At 44.2% G+C, this 16,218-nt stretch overlaps 1 protein-coding gene across 1 annotated transcript in view; it reads right to left on the reverse strand.

Annotated features, from left to right (window-relative positions):
* The window catches only part of LOC137420557 (uncharacterized), a gene marked incomplete at its 5' end in the record, with an annotated part of 40,452 nt that extends 25,401 nt beyond the window's left edge, over positions 1–15,051 (reverse strand). Inside the window, 3 exon segments of the mRNA XM_078772549.1 lie at positions 4,342–4,397; positions 4,508–4,634; positions 14,923–15,051. Of these exon segments, the coding sequence (XP_078628675.1) occupies positions 4,342–4,397; positions 4,508–4,523 (72 nt within the window).
* Positions 15,052–16,218: the final 1,167 nt, after the last annotated feature.

The raw sequence follows: 16,218 nt of genomic DNA on the forward strand, positions 1-16,218 counted from the left end.
AGAACAGGTAAGTTGGCATCTTCTTCTTCTTCTTCTGCATTCGTGTTTTATCCGCCAGACGACTTTGGTTCATCACGCCTCCGGTAAAACTCAATTGGGCATTCGTGGTGTGCTCCGTTTTAATAGAGCCGTCCACGCGACAATATTAAAATGCCAAACATAATATTCGTTTTCTTTTCTATTGCAGAAGTAGGTGTGTACATATACAATTCATTAATCATCCATAATTATCATCAGTATTCATCATGTACATATCACATTTATCCAATATGACTGCAATGTCAACACTTGTAAGTTTATGTAATGTGCAATTATGGTCCAAAAGGGATTGGTAAAATAGACTACATTGCACATGTGTACAATTCTTTCATCTAATCCAAATGTTGCCTATAATGTGTACACATCACGCTTGTCCCCAAGAATACATCACACCCAACATGTCTGCAATTGGTTGGTACATAGTACATACTAACTTTACAAGTTAATCACACACATGCACATTATCTTGTGTGTTTTCCATTTTCATTGGAAATGAAATTTTTCACAAAAAAATGTGTACCATTTTCAAGGTACACAAAAAATACTTGACATACTGATGTGTTTTAACATTTATGAACTTATTACCATAACTTACTTATTAACTTAATTTTATTTATTTAACATATTTGTGGGCTTTCTTGCATGAACTGGTTCTGCCACAACATTTCAATTGGGTTAAGGTCTGGCCTTTGACTTGGCCATTCCAAAACACAAAATCTCTTCTGCTTCAGCTATTTGGTTGTAGATTTACTTAGTCGTGGCCAAAATTATTGGCACCCTTGCACTTAAAAAATTAAAAAATTCAATTTTCTCGAAAATGAAGTTGAAATTGACGAAAGTATTTGGTCTCCACAATTCTTTATTTCACTGCTAATATTACGGAACCTTTATTTTTTATTCAGAACTTAATATATCCTGTTAAATCAGAAAATAAAAAGAATTGAAAGACAAAATTATTGACACCCTCGACATAATATTTGGTATCACAGCCTTTAGACAAAGAATGGCAGTCAAGTGCTTCCTATAGCCATGAATGAGCTTCCTACACCTCTCTACTGGCAGTCTACCACTCTTCTTGTGCAAACTGCTCCAGCTCTCCCAGATTTGAAGGGTGCCTTCTCTCAACTGCTGTTTTCAGATCTCCCAACAGGTGTTCAGTGGGATTTAGATCTTGACTCATTGCTGGCCACTTCAGAAGAGTCCAGTGTTTTGTCTTGAACCATTCCTGGGTACTTTTTGAAGTGTGTTTGAGGTCATTGTCCTGCTGCAAGACCCATGACCTTCGATGGAGACCCAGCTTTCTGACACTGGGTTGAACATTGCTCTCCAAAATTTCTTGGTAATCTCCTGATTTCATGATGCCATGCACACATTCAAGGTACCCAGTGCCAGAGGCAGCACAGTAACCCCAAAACATCACTGAACCTCCTCCATGTTTCACTGCTGGGAAGGTGTTCTTTTCTTTTGTTTTCTGTAAACATAGAGATGATGTGCTTTACCAAAAACATATAATTTGGTCTCAACTGTCCACAGGACATTCCCCCAGAAGGATTTTCACTTGTTCAAGTGCATTTTGGGAAAAAACTCCAGTCGGGCTTCTTATGTCTCTCTCAGCAGTGGAGTCCTCCTGGGTCTCCTACCATGGAACCCCCTTTCATTGAGTTGGCGACGGATGGTGCGAATTGAAAGTCGTACCTTGTGTCTGAAGGTCAGCTTGAATCTGTTTGGCAATTGATCGAGGTGCTTTCTCTACCATTCCAACAATCCTTCGCTGCAATCTTCCATCAAATTTTCTCGTGGCCACGTTCAGGGAGGTTAGCTACAGTGCCATGGGCCTTAAACTTCCTGATAATATTTTGTACGGTGGACACAGGAACATCAAGGTCTCTGGAGATGGACCTGTAGCCTTGAGATTGTCCATGCTTGGCTACAATGTTGTGTCTGACCTCCTCAGACAATTCTCTGGTTTTCTTTCTTTTCTCCATGCTCATTGCAGTACACACAGTGACACAAAACAGAATAAAAATAAAAATAAACCCACCTTTAGAGGCCATTTTTCCTGTCCATTTCCTTTAGAGGCCAAAAACCACCTTTAGAACCACCTTTAGACACAAAACAGAATGACTCCTTTTATTCAAACTGGTTGAATGGGTGATTTTTAAATTGCAGGCACCTGCAACTTACAACAGGCGAGTTCAATTCCAAAGTAAAGGAGAATCACCTGCTTGAAATCTAATTATTTCTAACAACTTCTAAAAGGTGCCAATAATATTGTCCAGGCCATTTTAGGATTTATGTGTGAAATAAGCTAATATTTAATTTATTTTTTTCAGCTTTCTTCGTTTTGTTCCACTGCAAACCAAAGAAATACATATGGGGATACCAAAGATTTATTTTATTTCAACAATTTTCTGAAAGAAATGGTGCATTATTTGAAAAAAGTGCAGGGGTGCCAATATTTTTGGCCACGACAGTGTGTTTAGGATCGTTGTCTTGCTGCACGACCCACTTTCTGTTAAGCTTCAGCTCATGGACGGATGCCCTGACATTCTCCTGTAGAACCTTCTGATACAATCCAGAATTCATGGTTCCGTCAATGATGGCAAGCCATCCGGGTCCTGAAGCAGCAAAGCAGCCCCAAACCATGAGACTCCCACCACCATGCTTCACGGTCGGGATGAGGTTCTTATGTTGGAATGCAGCATTTGGTTTTCACGAAACATAACGCTTCTCATTTACACTAAAACGTTCCACTTTCAACTCATCTATCCATAGAACGTTCTTCCAATCGCCTTCTGGATCATCCAGCTGGTCTTTGGAAAACTTAAGATGGATGGAAATGTTCTTCTTGGAGAGCAATGGTTTCCTCCTTTTTTTTTTTTCTTTTTTTGTATACTGAATCGAGGCTCGTGAAAGAGCTAACATTTACTTCACAAACAAATCAACCAGACAAACAAAATATATAAAAAGAGGGAGCGGAAGACAAGATGGGGAGAGAAGGGGAAGCACACAAACACAACATTTGAGAGCAGGGAGATGTGTGGAAGGGAGAAGGCTTGGGGGGAGGAGGCGTGGGAAGGGGGGGGGGGGTGGGAGAAGTATAAAACACAAGGACACCAAGGACTTCCAGGACAGAAGTTGGTATTTCAAAAAAGTGGATTGGGGTAAAATTAGCAGGGGTAGAAAAGATCAAGGTTTTGGATGGGGGAAGATAACAGATGGTGTTGAACAGCTGTTTTAAAGACCTGGAGCGTGGAGTGGGATTGAAGAGAGTGAGGGAGTTTGTTCCAGAGGCGGGAGAAAAGAGGAATGAAGGAGTGAAGGTGAGCAGAGAGTCTTGATTTTGGCAGTTTAACCATAAGAGGGTTGCAGGAAGATCTTGTGCGACCTGTAGGAATATTTGCAGGACAGAGCCCAGAGAGAGCTGGGGGGGCAAGGCCAGAGAGGAGTCGGGAGAAGACGGAAAGGCCACCAACCTGCCTGCGGTGAGTGAGTGAAAGGCCCTTGGAGTTAGCTTCATCGCGGGAAATTCCAATGATTCTGAATGCTTTGGTTTCAACAGCGTGAAGACGAGCTAGGTGTGAGGCAGGAGCACCAGCCCAGAGGGGAGAGCAGTATTCCATTGAGCTGCGGATGAAAGCCTGTATGTGGTGAGGAGCTCAGGTGTGCCAAGGAAGGACTTCGCACGACGGAGGATGCCCAGTCGGCGACTGGCTTTGGAGGCCAGATTTGAAATGTGGTTTTCCCAGGAAAGATCATGGCAGATAAATTCATAATTGAATTGTTGGATGATTTTGCTCAATATATGAATATAAAAAGTAGATTTTTTGTGCTATTTGTTTATTCAGGCTCTCTTTATTTATTATTAGGACTTAGGTGAAGATCTGATCACATTTTAGGTCAAATTTATGCAGAAATACAGAAAATTACAAATACAGAAAATTCCAAAGGGGTCACAAACTTTTTCTCACATTGGTTGTTATTTCCATATGCAAAATTGTTTAGGAGGTGGGACGAAGTTTTCCCAGAACTCCAAATCTCCACCTCCTTTTTTGGTAAAGGATCATTATTCATGAACCAGATTGTGAAACTTCTCACCACTGTAGATACCTAGATAGATACATATACCAATGCTTTACTGAAAACACTGACAACATTGTACAGTGCACCACACAGGGAATAGTAGACGATAGTTATACATTATATAATTTGTTTGTCAAACACAAAAGGTTTTTTTCAGTAAATAAACATTTGCTGGCTGAAGTTAGGCATTTTAAACAAAATTAAAGTAAACATAATTACCTCAATGACAGGTAGAACAGACGATATTCCATTTGACACGTCAGGGTCAGATGTCTCTAAACAAGGAACATACCTTGCATTAACCTCGATACAAAACTTCCGAAACTACTCACAAACGATTTCTTAGTGAGGTAGTTGAGGACTCGTGACAATCCCAAGGTCTCACCACATACACTTTTCATTCGGACAATGGCACGTCGTTTGCAAAAGGCCTGGTAGGCATCAGAGTTCTGGTAGGCCTTCAGTTCCTCCACGTAGCGCTGTCTGTCCCGTTCCGCTTCATTGGTGTACTTCTGTGAGGCATGCAGGGTTCTTGTGACCAATTGTGATTTTGAATCCAACCTCACTGTATCAGACATCATATATACCGGGACTTGTACAGTCATATATTATGGTATCGCAATGTAATTAAACCTCTGGAAACGTCTACTGGGCCGTCATGCCTGTACCATATTCACATTTCAGACAACCATACATTACAGGAAATGCCAATAATACTGTTGTGGTTGTCCAGTCGGCCCAGTTGCCAGGTTTGAATCCGGCGAGTCACTTTCATGTGACCATAACGGTCGACTATTTTGCGGTCTTCCTCACCGGATCACGCGCCTTATATCGCGATACCACACGGATTGGAAATCTAAATCGACTAAACGTTACACCAATTGGGCATCACATGTCATATGCAAATTAGCCTGAATGAGCCCGATGTGCCACGTGGTCTGGATGTGCGATGTTAATAACCGTAGCCAATTATCCCTCAGTGGGCCTTTCTTAACCACCAAATGACAACCACGGCAGCCACAAATCACCCCCGAGACCAGGTATATTAAATAACAGAATGAACATGGGGAAGGAAACAAAAGGAAGCAATCAGTATGTGAAACAAAAATAAACATCCCCTTAAGCCTCCACCAACACTCATGCCCAATGACCAAACGAACAATCGAGAGCCTTAATTATCTAAGCCTTATCTGGGCCCACAGACATACCACAGGAGATGGACAGATAAGAGGCAGACAAGACAGGAAATTCCCAAGATTTGCCGGTGTGGTACAACTGGTAGAGCACAAGGAAGAAGACCCGTTGCATCCCTACACAGGCTCTGTGAGCGCAACATCCAGGCGCTTGAGAGAAAGAAGAAAGGCATAGCGCAGCCTTCCATGGCGTTTGACTCAGGAAACCCCTCAAATTCCCCTCAATTATTATTTTTCAGGCGAGTTAAATCTAGCCCCTCAATCAAAAATGAGATGTTAAACAGCATGTACATGACAGATTACAGAGGAAACTAGAACAATGCGACTGTCGCCAATATGCCTCCGCATAGTCCCACAATGGCTAGATGCCATAACTCTGCATATGTAATATGTATGGGTAGTGGATCACGTTTGTGAAGTTTTGTTTTGATCGGATAAGGTTCGTTTTTCTATCCAAGATGGCTGCCAAACCACATGACCGATGCAATCATAATTTTCAAACTATATGCAACAGTGCTGTTAGATGATATTTGTAAAATTTCGCATCGATAGGGTGAGTGGTTTCGGAGATATAATTATTTAATATTTTCCTTCAATCCAAAATGGCTGCCAAACCATGTCTATGATGTCATAAATTTAATATTTCAATACAAATGGGTCATATATTTTTTAAATGTGCATGCAATTTCAGATTTTTAGGAGGATGAATTTGATTAAAACATTTTTGGCTGGCATACCACTTCACCTATGATGGCATCATTATCACACTTTTGTTCCCCCATTGGGAGTACTTGACTGAGCCAAGTTTCAAATTTTTCCATTCAGCGGTTTCCAAAATTTTTATTATTATTATTTGCTTTTAACCCAAGATGGCTGCCATACCACGTGACCTATGACGTCACAATTATCATAAAAACATTCTGCATGGGTGTCACTCCTACCCTGAAAGTTTTGTCTCAATCGAACATATGGTTGCTGAGAAAAACGAGGTTTAGCCCGGACTGACGGACAACCCAAAAACATAAAAACAGTAAAAGTGTGGTCAAACAGGTTGCTAATTTTACACACAGACACTAGGGATGGGTAGACATAGTCCAACTAGACATAAAAGCAATGCATATATTCTATCACAATTAATTACTTAATGTTTTACATTGAATTTCAAGAAACTAGAGAGTTCATGGAACACCTCATCTCATGCAGTGTTCACGTTTACAATTCAATTAAAAAATATATATCTATATAAATAAAACAGTTTGTGTGTGTGTGTATGTGTGTGTTACCGATAGACTCCTAAACGGAGAGGCTCACGTGCTTGATATTTGGCATAGACATGGCCATTGAGCCTGGGAAGGACATGGCCTCCCTAAAAATATTTGACGAGATCCATATTTTTTATTCATATTTACCTCAGCGCATTTCAGCGAGGAACATTATACACGGCATCTCAGCCGGTGCCAGTGCAGCTCGCTGATTCGCTCAGAGCAATCACATGATGTTCCATCCTCGCTGCCAGACCACTGAACGGAAAATATATAGAATGACCATTGCCATTCACACCAATAGGTGGAGATGCAGCTACCGGGCGCCATCTTGGTTGGCACTCGATGCTGGGCGATGGTGATTTCTGTCATGCGTTTGCACGTAATTCAGAGTGAAAAGCGATTGCGTTTTTTCACCTTTTGTGCGATCGTGTTTTGTGTCGATTTTTGTCGATTTTGTGCGATATGAATTAAACGTCTTTGAAACAGCTGTGAAACGTCTTTCCACAACCCTTCCGTAACCGATTGGAGCAGTTTATTGCCGCACAAAATGGCATTTTAACAGTTGTCTCGCTTTTAAAATACTAGGGCATGCCCGTACTATATATATATCTAAAATTATATCCCCCCCCCTATTTACATGAAATGGTTTGGTCCAAAGCGAACGGCTTGCGAGTGGTGACAATCCCCCCCCTCTATTTACATGCAATGGTTCGGTCCAAAGCGAACGGCTTCCGGAGTTTGGTAAAGAAATCGCCATCGCGTACACAAACGCGCAGGAAAGCGAATGAATCGCAAATTCGTTTTTATTAGTTGTAAAACATAATGCCCAATTATTCAATTAGCGCCAACGTATTTTGGCTGTTTGCAATTTAATCGCAAGGCAAAGTAGAAAGAGAAGAGGGAAAAAAAGAAAAGCCTTGCCTTGCTGCAAACAGCTGCTGCAAACAACAACAACAGGGAAGGCTGCACTGTCCGGAAGTTGGCATATCGCAGTTACGATTATTTTAGTGTTAATGGCCAATTATTCAATTAGCGCCAACGTATTTTGGCTGTTTGCAATTTAATCGCAAGGAAAAGTAGAAAGAGAAGAGGGAAAAAAAGAAAAGCCTTGCATTAACGCATTAACGCTTGCATTGCATTAACGGTTCGGCACACGTGATAGCTCGCTGCTCTCTGATTGGTTGAAGCGTTTTTTGGACATAGCTCGGTAGGTACTTGTCCGATTAATTTCAAACCTTGAAAAGGCACATCCTCGGGTCCCCAGCAATATACCTGGCAAGTTTCAAGTATATCGGACCCGTGGTTGTCGAGAAACAGCGGTCACAGACAAACACACAGACACACAGACACACAGACACACAGACACACAGACACACAGAGATTACTGGAATTATAGATAGATGGGACACGTTCAAAACAAACGAGATCCGCGAAGCGAGTTGGTTGAGTCGTGTTAACCAAGATGGCGACATGGCGGCTACACTTTTCACTGAGTATGAGCGTTCTATATATTTTCAATTCAGTGCGCCAGACTCGCTCACGTACTTGATTTGTGGCATAGATATAGCCATTGGGCCTTCGCGGTGTAATTTGTGCGAGGCTTTTGTCCGAGTGAGCTTGAGTCGAGAGGGCGAATGTATGGGTTGGGAATATACGGGTCTCCCTTCCCCCACCCGGCAACGCCGGTACTGGAGGGCGTCACAGGATCGGTGAGTCTCCAAAATCCGCTTCGTGCTGTTGATGGGAAGATGCAAGACGATGTCGCGATTGTTGTGCTGCTCTCCTACCATGAGAACTGCAACGTCATTGTTGACTGGCCCTCCCCTTCCTCCCCTCCCCTCCCCCCTCCCCTCCCCTCCATCCTACCCTCTCCCCTTCCCTCCTCCCCCTACCCTTCCCCCTTCCACCCTACCCCCTCCCCCTCCTCCCTTTCCCCCCTACCCTTCCCCCCCTCCCTCTTCCCCTCCCCCCTCCCTCTCCCTCTCCCACCCTCCTCTCTCCTCCCCTCCCCCCCATTCCCCTCCCCCCTCCCCTCCCCCGCCCGGCAATGCCGGGTACTTCTGCTAGTATATATATATTGTTGCGGATCTTCGTAGCCCGTTCCCGTTACAAAGGGGAGATTAAATCCCTTTTTCTCCTTGGGTCTTCGAAACCGCGAGACCGAGTCGCCACTTCCGGGCAAACGTGGAAAAGGGTTTCGGGACAAATTCACACGTACCTTTGGTACCCACGCCGCAGCAGAAGCGGGGATCGAGCCTCGCACGAACCACGCTTAATTGAGTACGCCCGAGCGTAATGCGTATCATGGGACTCGTGCTGTTACTTCTCTATTAGAACCCGATTAGAGCGATTCTTATTCGTACCATGCGAAGTCAATGATGGAAAAGACAGGACGGTCAAATCAGAAGAAAGAACAGGGTTTATTTACACTATTTACAAGGATTGGTAGAAGAAAAGGGACACAGGGCAGAACTTAGTCAATCTTATACTTATCCCCAGACAATGGGCGCACTTACACACAAGGGGAGATGGAGGAAGGATGTTCGCGCGCCAGACGCGCCTGCTTCAGTCGCTTCAGGAACAGCTCACCCGGCGTGGCCCTCTGGCGGTCACGGCATGTACCCCGGCGAAGGCAGGCAGGAGGAAATCCCCGCGCCTGTAGCCTGGCACGGGTCGTCTTTACAGCGCGCGATTAATACTGCGCAGAGCGCGGGGAGCAGGGCAAAGTTCGTATACAACGAGGTGATTCAGTTCATGGGCGATACGACTCGATACGACTCAATACGAGGCAATGCTGATACGAGGCAATCCTGGGCTCATCTGACTCATCTGGAGATCTCGCGAGACCTTGGAGACGGCGGCAGGGATTCTCGAAGCTCCACACGGTCTCCACCTTTTCAAAGTTAAGTCTGTTCACAATTGTATTTTGTCGAAACTGTATTTATCTTTCGGTGTGTGAAGTTATAGTGTGCACCTTGGAAGTTTCTCGGTGTTTATCTTTCATAAATCAATTGTCTGTTTGCCGCGTCGCGAGCGATTTGAAATCGAAGTGAAGTAATTGTTCCCATTTGTATTTTCGTTATAACTGTATTTATTTTATGGTGTGTGTACGTATATTGTGTCCTGAGGAAGATTTTCGGTGCAAATCTTTCATACCTGTATTGAAAATCGTGTTAATTCGTGTCGTGTCTTGAGGCCTTGTACAGTGTACAACCTTGAGGCTTCGTTTTTCTCTCAGCGGTCTGTCGTTTGTGATCCAATAACTTTCGTTCTCTGTTTTCCCAGTCTTTTCACCCCATAGCCTACTTCCTTGTGTAAATCTCAACTAAAAAAAAAAACAAAAAAAAAAAAACATTTCCTTCTCTGTTCTCATTCGTTTATTCATTCTTATTCGTTCGTTCGTTCTTTGACCACGTGTTTCTCCCCCATTTCCCCAGATAGTTTTCACTGTTATTAACCTTCAATGTTGACACTTTCCCCTCAAGTTATGTATTCCGTCATATATTATAACACCTTTTTCTTCTTCTTCTTTAAAAGGCTGCTTTCGACTTGCTCACCAAATCTATTCATCCCAAAAAAACATTCCATCTCCTATAGTGCCTTTTTTCTACATTCCCTAAACTCTCCTGCACTCCATCCTCCATCCAGCATCCTGAAACGTATTTTTAACTCGAAGGTCACAAGAAACTCATTTTGCAATAAATGTTCGTTTCCCATTAATCGTACACTTTCTAAAATCAAATCTCACCCCTCCCCTCCAAATCTTCCCATAACCCCTCCCCTCCAAATCTTCCCCATCACCCCTCCCCTCCAAATCTTCCCCATCACCCCTCCCCTCCAAATCTTCCCCATCACCCATCCCTTTCAAATCTTCCCCCTTTCCCCTCCCCTCCTAATCCTCCCCATCACCCATCCCTTTCAAATCTCCCCCCTTGCCCCCTCCCTCCTAAACTACCCCCTCAACCCTCCTCTCCAAGACTCCCCCTCGCCCCTCCCCTCCTAGACTCCTCCCTCAACCCTCCCCTCCAAATCTCCCCCATATCCCATCCCTTCCAAATCCCTCCCCTTGTCCCTTCCCTCCCAAACTCCCCCCTCGCCCCTCCCCTTCAAATCTCCCCACCCTCATTTCTTCTCAATTTCCCCCCTCTCACTTCCCCTCCTCAAAGCGTCCTCCCCGCTTCTTCCCCCTTCCAACTCTCACCTCCATCTCCCCCAACCTTCTGCCTCGCTCTTCCCCCTCCTCAAATAACACCTCATTGTGCCTCACCCAATCACCATCAAACCTTTTGTCCGCCCCATCCTTCCCTTTCTCCGAGCTATTCTGAAATCTCTGACACACTTTCAACAGCTCTCCCTACCTCTTCCACCTCTTCCACATCTTACCCTACCCCTCCTCCCCCCTGTTCTGTATCCGATGCTCCCCCTTCCTCTTCATCAACGGTATGGACCTCAAACATCCGGGGCCTTCGTTCAAACTTAACTGATCTCTCCATACAGGTTGCTTCTGACAAACCAGACTTGATCTGCTTAACAGAAACTTTCCTCCTTCATGATGTCTCATGATGAGGGGAAATTAACCGTTATTCCAAAACCGCAACAATCTATATTATAATAGGCTACGGTGATTCTGTCTGTCTGTTGGACGTCTGTCCGGGGGTGTGGCTTACTCGGTTTGCAGAGTAGCTCCATCCACTCCTTCTCGCATAGCTTTGAGGCCTGTTTAGTTAGGCCCGTGCTGTCATTCTCTCTCACACAGGTTTATTTCAATTCTAATACGATATATCATTTCATTTTTCGCAGTCGCTAACATAGTTTTAGACTCACTTGAAAAAAAACGGGAAGAAAATCCGATCCGATCCTTCGGATCTTGAGTCTCTCTCACGCCTTTATCTCCAATCTAACTCACCATCTGATTTCATTTTTATTGATGGTTTTAGACTCGGTGTCAGCAACGCGGGAAAACGCAGAGATATATTTTTTAAATACACCATATCACCGCCCAACACCGCCCAACAGCCAACAAGTATCATACACCGCCCAACATGACACAGACGGCAACATGTCGACATTATCGCTTTTTCTTTAAACCGAGTGAACCGAGCCGAACCGAATAAACCGAGTGAATTCACCGAGCTAATTTCATCCAATTCCACCGAGTTTCATGAAATTACCGAGAGATATTCTTCGTTTTTATTTTATATAGTTACCAGCAGAAGTACCAGCGTTGCCGGGCGGGGAGGGGGGTAGGGCACGTACACTTTAAACATGTATATACATGTGGTATGTGGGATATATACATGTGGGACATGTGTACGTGTGTGTGTGCACGTGCATATATGTGTGTGTGTGTGTGGTGTGTGTATATATATGTGTGTATGTGTATGTAGGCTAACCCCCGCTCTAGCAGGGAAAATGGCCTTAAAATGCATGTTGTTGTATGTGTATGTGTATATATATGTCTGTGTATGTGTATATATATGTCTGTGTGTGTGTGTATGTGTATATATATATGTCTGTGTGTGTGTATATGTGTCTGTACGTGTGTGTGTGTGTTTTTGTGTATATGTATATATGTGTGTGTGTGTGTGTGCGCGTGCGTGTGTGTGTGTGTGTGTGTAGATGTATATATATGTGTATAATGTGCATATATGTGTATACATATATGTATACATATGTGTAATGTGTACATGTGTCTGTATGTGTGTGTGTGTGTGTGTGTGTGTGTGTGTGTGTGTGTGTGTGTGTGTGTGTGTGTGTGTGTGTGTGTGTCAATGTACGTGTGTGTGTCGATGTACGTGTGTGTGTATATGTGTGTGGGTGTATCATGTGTGTGTGTGTATATGTAAACATGGGCCGGTGTGTGTGTAAAGTGTGAGGAGGTATTGGAGAGGAAAATGCAGAGATATATATTTTAAAATCGCGCCATGATGATAAACGAAAATACACCGCCTAAAATAACAGTCGACATCTATCTATAATTCCAGTAATGTGTGTGTGTGTGTGTGTGTGTGTGTGTGTGTGTGTGTGTGTGTGTGTGTGTGTGTGTGTGTGTGTGTGTGTGTGTGTGTATGCGACCGCTGTTTCTCGACAACTACCGGTCCGATATACTTGAAACTTGCCAGGTATATTGCTGGGGACCCGAGGATGTGCCTTTTCAAGGTTTTAAATTAATCGGACAAGTAGTTACCGAGCTATGGCGATTTCTTTACCAAACTCTATGTAGTATATTCTCCCCTATGGGCTGGTGCTCCTGCCTCACACCTGGCTCGGCTTCACGCTGTTGAATCCAAAGCTTTCAAAATCATTGGAATCTCCCGCGATGAAGCTATCTCTGAGGGCCTTTCACTCACTCACCGCAGGCAGGTAGGTGGTCTTTCTGTCCTTCTACCGACTCCTCTCCGGCCTTGCTCCCCCAGCTCTCTCTGTGCTCTGTCCCCCAAATATTCCTACAGGTCGCACAAGATCTGCCAGCAACCCTCTGATGGTTAAACTGCCGAATCTCGGCTCTCCTGCTCACCTTCACTCTTTCATTCCTCTTTTCTCCCGCCTGTGGAACAAACTCCCACACTCCCTTCAGATCCCTCTCCTCCCTCCAGGTCTTTAAAACAGCTGTTCACCACCATCTCTTATCTTCCCCCATCCATAACCTTGATCTTTTCTACCCCCACTAATTCACCCCAGATCCACCTTGTTTGAAATTCCAACTTATTTCCTGGAAATCCTGGCAGTGTCCATATGTTTATACCTCTCCCACCCCCCCCTTCACATGCCTCCCCCCCTTCACATGCCTCCCCCCCCTTCACATGCCTCCCCCCCCCCTTCACATGCCTCCCCCCCCAAGCCCTCTCCCTCCCACAGATCTCTCGATGTCTCCATGTCTCTCGGTCCCTGCTCTCAAATGTTGTGTTTGTGTCCTTCCCCCTCTCTCCCCATCTTGTCTACCGCTCCTCGATGTTATTTGTTTTATGTGTCTGTTTGTCTTTCTGTGTGATAAATGTTCGCTCTTTCACGAGCCTCGATCTTGTATACAAAAAAAAAAAAAAAAAAAAAAAAAAAAAAAAAAAAAAAAAAAAAAAAAACTCCGCAAGCCGTTCGCTTTGGACCAAACCATTGCATGTAAATAGAGGGGGGGGATTGTCACCGTACTCGCAAGCCGTTCGCTTTGACCAAACCATTCCATGTAAATAGAGGGGGGGGGATTGTCACCGTACTCGCAAGCCGTTCGCTTTGGACCAAACCATTTCATGTAAATAGAGGGGGGGGGGATTGTCACCGTACTCGCAAGCCGTTCGCTTTGGACCAAACCATTTCATGTAAATAGAGGGGGGGGATATAATTTTAGATATATATATAGTACGGGCATGCCCTAGTATATTTAAAATTCGTCACACATCCATGCCCGTGGGATTCCCACGGGTGACCCCGCTAGTATATCTATATATCTATCTATATATCTATATATATATATATATATCTATATATCTATATAGCTATATATCTATCTATATATCTATCTATATATCTATCTATATATATACTGTATATCTATATATATCTATCCATACATACATACATACATACATACATACAATTTTTTTCTTTTTTCTTTTAAGGTCGTACAAAAAGAAATTCCAGAAGTTTAGTGCCATCGACGCAGCGACTATTACACCACTTTATATAACACGTTACATTAGTTATTTGTGCCTATTGTTTTTGTCGTTTATGACATATATATATATATATATATATATATATAGAGGGGGGGGGGAAGAGGGGGGGGGGAAGAGGGGGGAAGAGAGGGGGGGAAGAAAGAGAGGGGAAGAGGAGGGGGAAGAGGAGGGGGGAAGAGGAGGGCGGAAGAGGAGGGCGGAAGAGGAGGGGGGAAGAGGAGGGGGGAAGAGGAGGGGGGAAGAGGAGGGGGGAAGAGGAGGGGGGAAGAGGAGGGGGGAAGAGGGGGGGAAGAGGGGGGGAAGAGGGGGGGAAGAGGGCGGAGGAGGGGGGGAAAGAGGGGGGGGAAGAGGGGGGGGAAAGAGGGGGGGAAAGAGGGGGGGAAAGAGGGGGGGGGAAAGAGGGGGGGGAAGAGAAAGGGAGAGGGAGAGAGTGAGGGAGGAGGAAGGAGAAAGAGGGAGAGGGAGGAAGAGAGAGACAGGCGGTGAAGCAATGTTGCTTAACGGTGCTTTTTGCTTCAGATGCGTGGGGGTAATAACTGCTTTATTCTAAGCATTATTCATCCATACTGTCGTAGCCATTTCCACAATACATTTCACCTCTGTCCACAGAACCGCACACGATGGCCTAATCATTGGGAGATAAGCTGGGGCAGCTTAAAGTGCATAAATCACCTGACCTGCTTCTCCTCGGTGCGCAGTCGGGGACCAACGGTTCCCAAGCAGTTTGGTTATTTCAGTAAAATGGAGTTTGGATTCTGCCTCTTCATTTTCTCTCGCTGTCCATTGAGGAACAGGACGTAACTACACAGGACACAGTGAATCTTAATATCATGTCCATCTGAAGTAAAAAAAAAAAAAAAAAAAAAAAAAAGATGCAAGTCAATAATTCTCGAGTCAATTGCCTAGGAAATCAAAGAGGATTCACTAAAGTTGTAAAATCATTAAATAAAAGCATGTCAAAGTCAGTTATGTGGAAGTTTTACATACTTGTTTCACCTTGCACGCTTATGTTCTTAAACATAGGGGCAATACACCTGGTGCTCACCTGGTAGAATAAACAGTATACTGCACTCACTAAAGGTATTTTAAACCAATTTCAATTATTGCTAGAGACAGGGCAGCATGTAGAGTCATACTAACATAATCATAAGACTTCAAACAAACCAAAAAAAATACCTATTTTGGGGGGAACCCCCTCTCTCCCCCCCCCCCCCCCCACCCCCACTCCCATCCCGTGTACCTCCTCAGACCCCAATTTTCCCAATGCCTTGAACAAACGTTGGTACATCACGGTGATGAGGAGATTTCATGAGTTGTAGTTAAATTTCATCGGAATTGCATGTGTAGTTTCTGAGAAGGAAAATACCTATTTTGGGGGGCAATCCCCCCGTTCCCCCCGACAAACACTATTTAGATGAAACCTCACCACAACCTTCACCTCCCGTGATGGACCGAAGTTTGTTCACGGCATTTCTAAATGTGACACAAAAAACAAAAGGGAACGAATCTGCCGCTGTAGACCCCCACGGCGGCAGGTTTTTTTTTTTTAATGCCGTGAACAAACTTCGGTACATCACAGGTGATGAAGGTTGTGGTGAAGTTTCATCGGAATAGTGTGTGTAGTTTCAGAGGAAAAAGCAAATTCCTATTTTGGTGGGTCAAACCTGGACCCACTTTGCCCCCTCGTCGACCCTCAAAGGAAGCAGATTTTTTTTTATGCCGTGAACAAACTTTAGTCACAACACAACAAATATCCTTTGTGACAAATTTGGTCGCAATCCCACAAGCGGTTTTTTTTTTTGGGGGGGGGGGGGGGGGGGGGATACAAGATGGAAGCTCGTGAAAGAGCTAACATTAATCACACAGAAAGTCAAATCGACACATAAAACACAAAATAAGGGGAGCGGTAGACAAGATGGGGAGAGAGGGGGAAGGACACAAAGCGTTTCAGAGAACAAGTTTCAAGTG

The sequence above is a fragment of the Myxine glutinosa genome, chromosome 2 (assembly GCF_964187855.1).
Source record: "Myxine glutinosa chromosome 2, kmMyxGlut1.1, whole genome shotgun sequence".
Lineage (NCBI taxonomy): Eukaryota > Metazoa > Chordata > Myxini > Myxiniformes > Myxinidae > Myxine > Myxine glutinosa.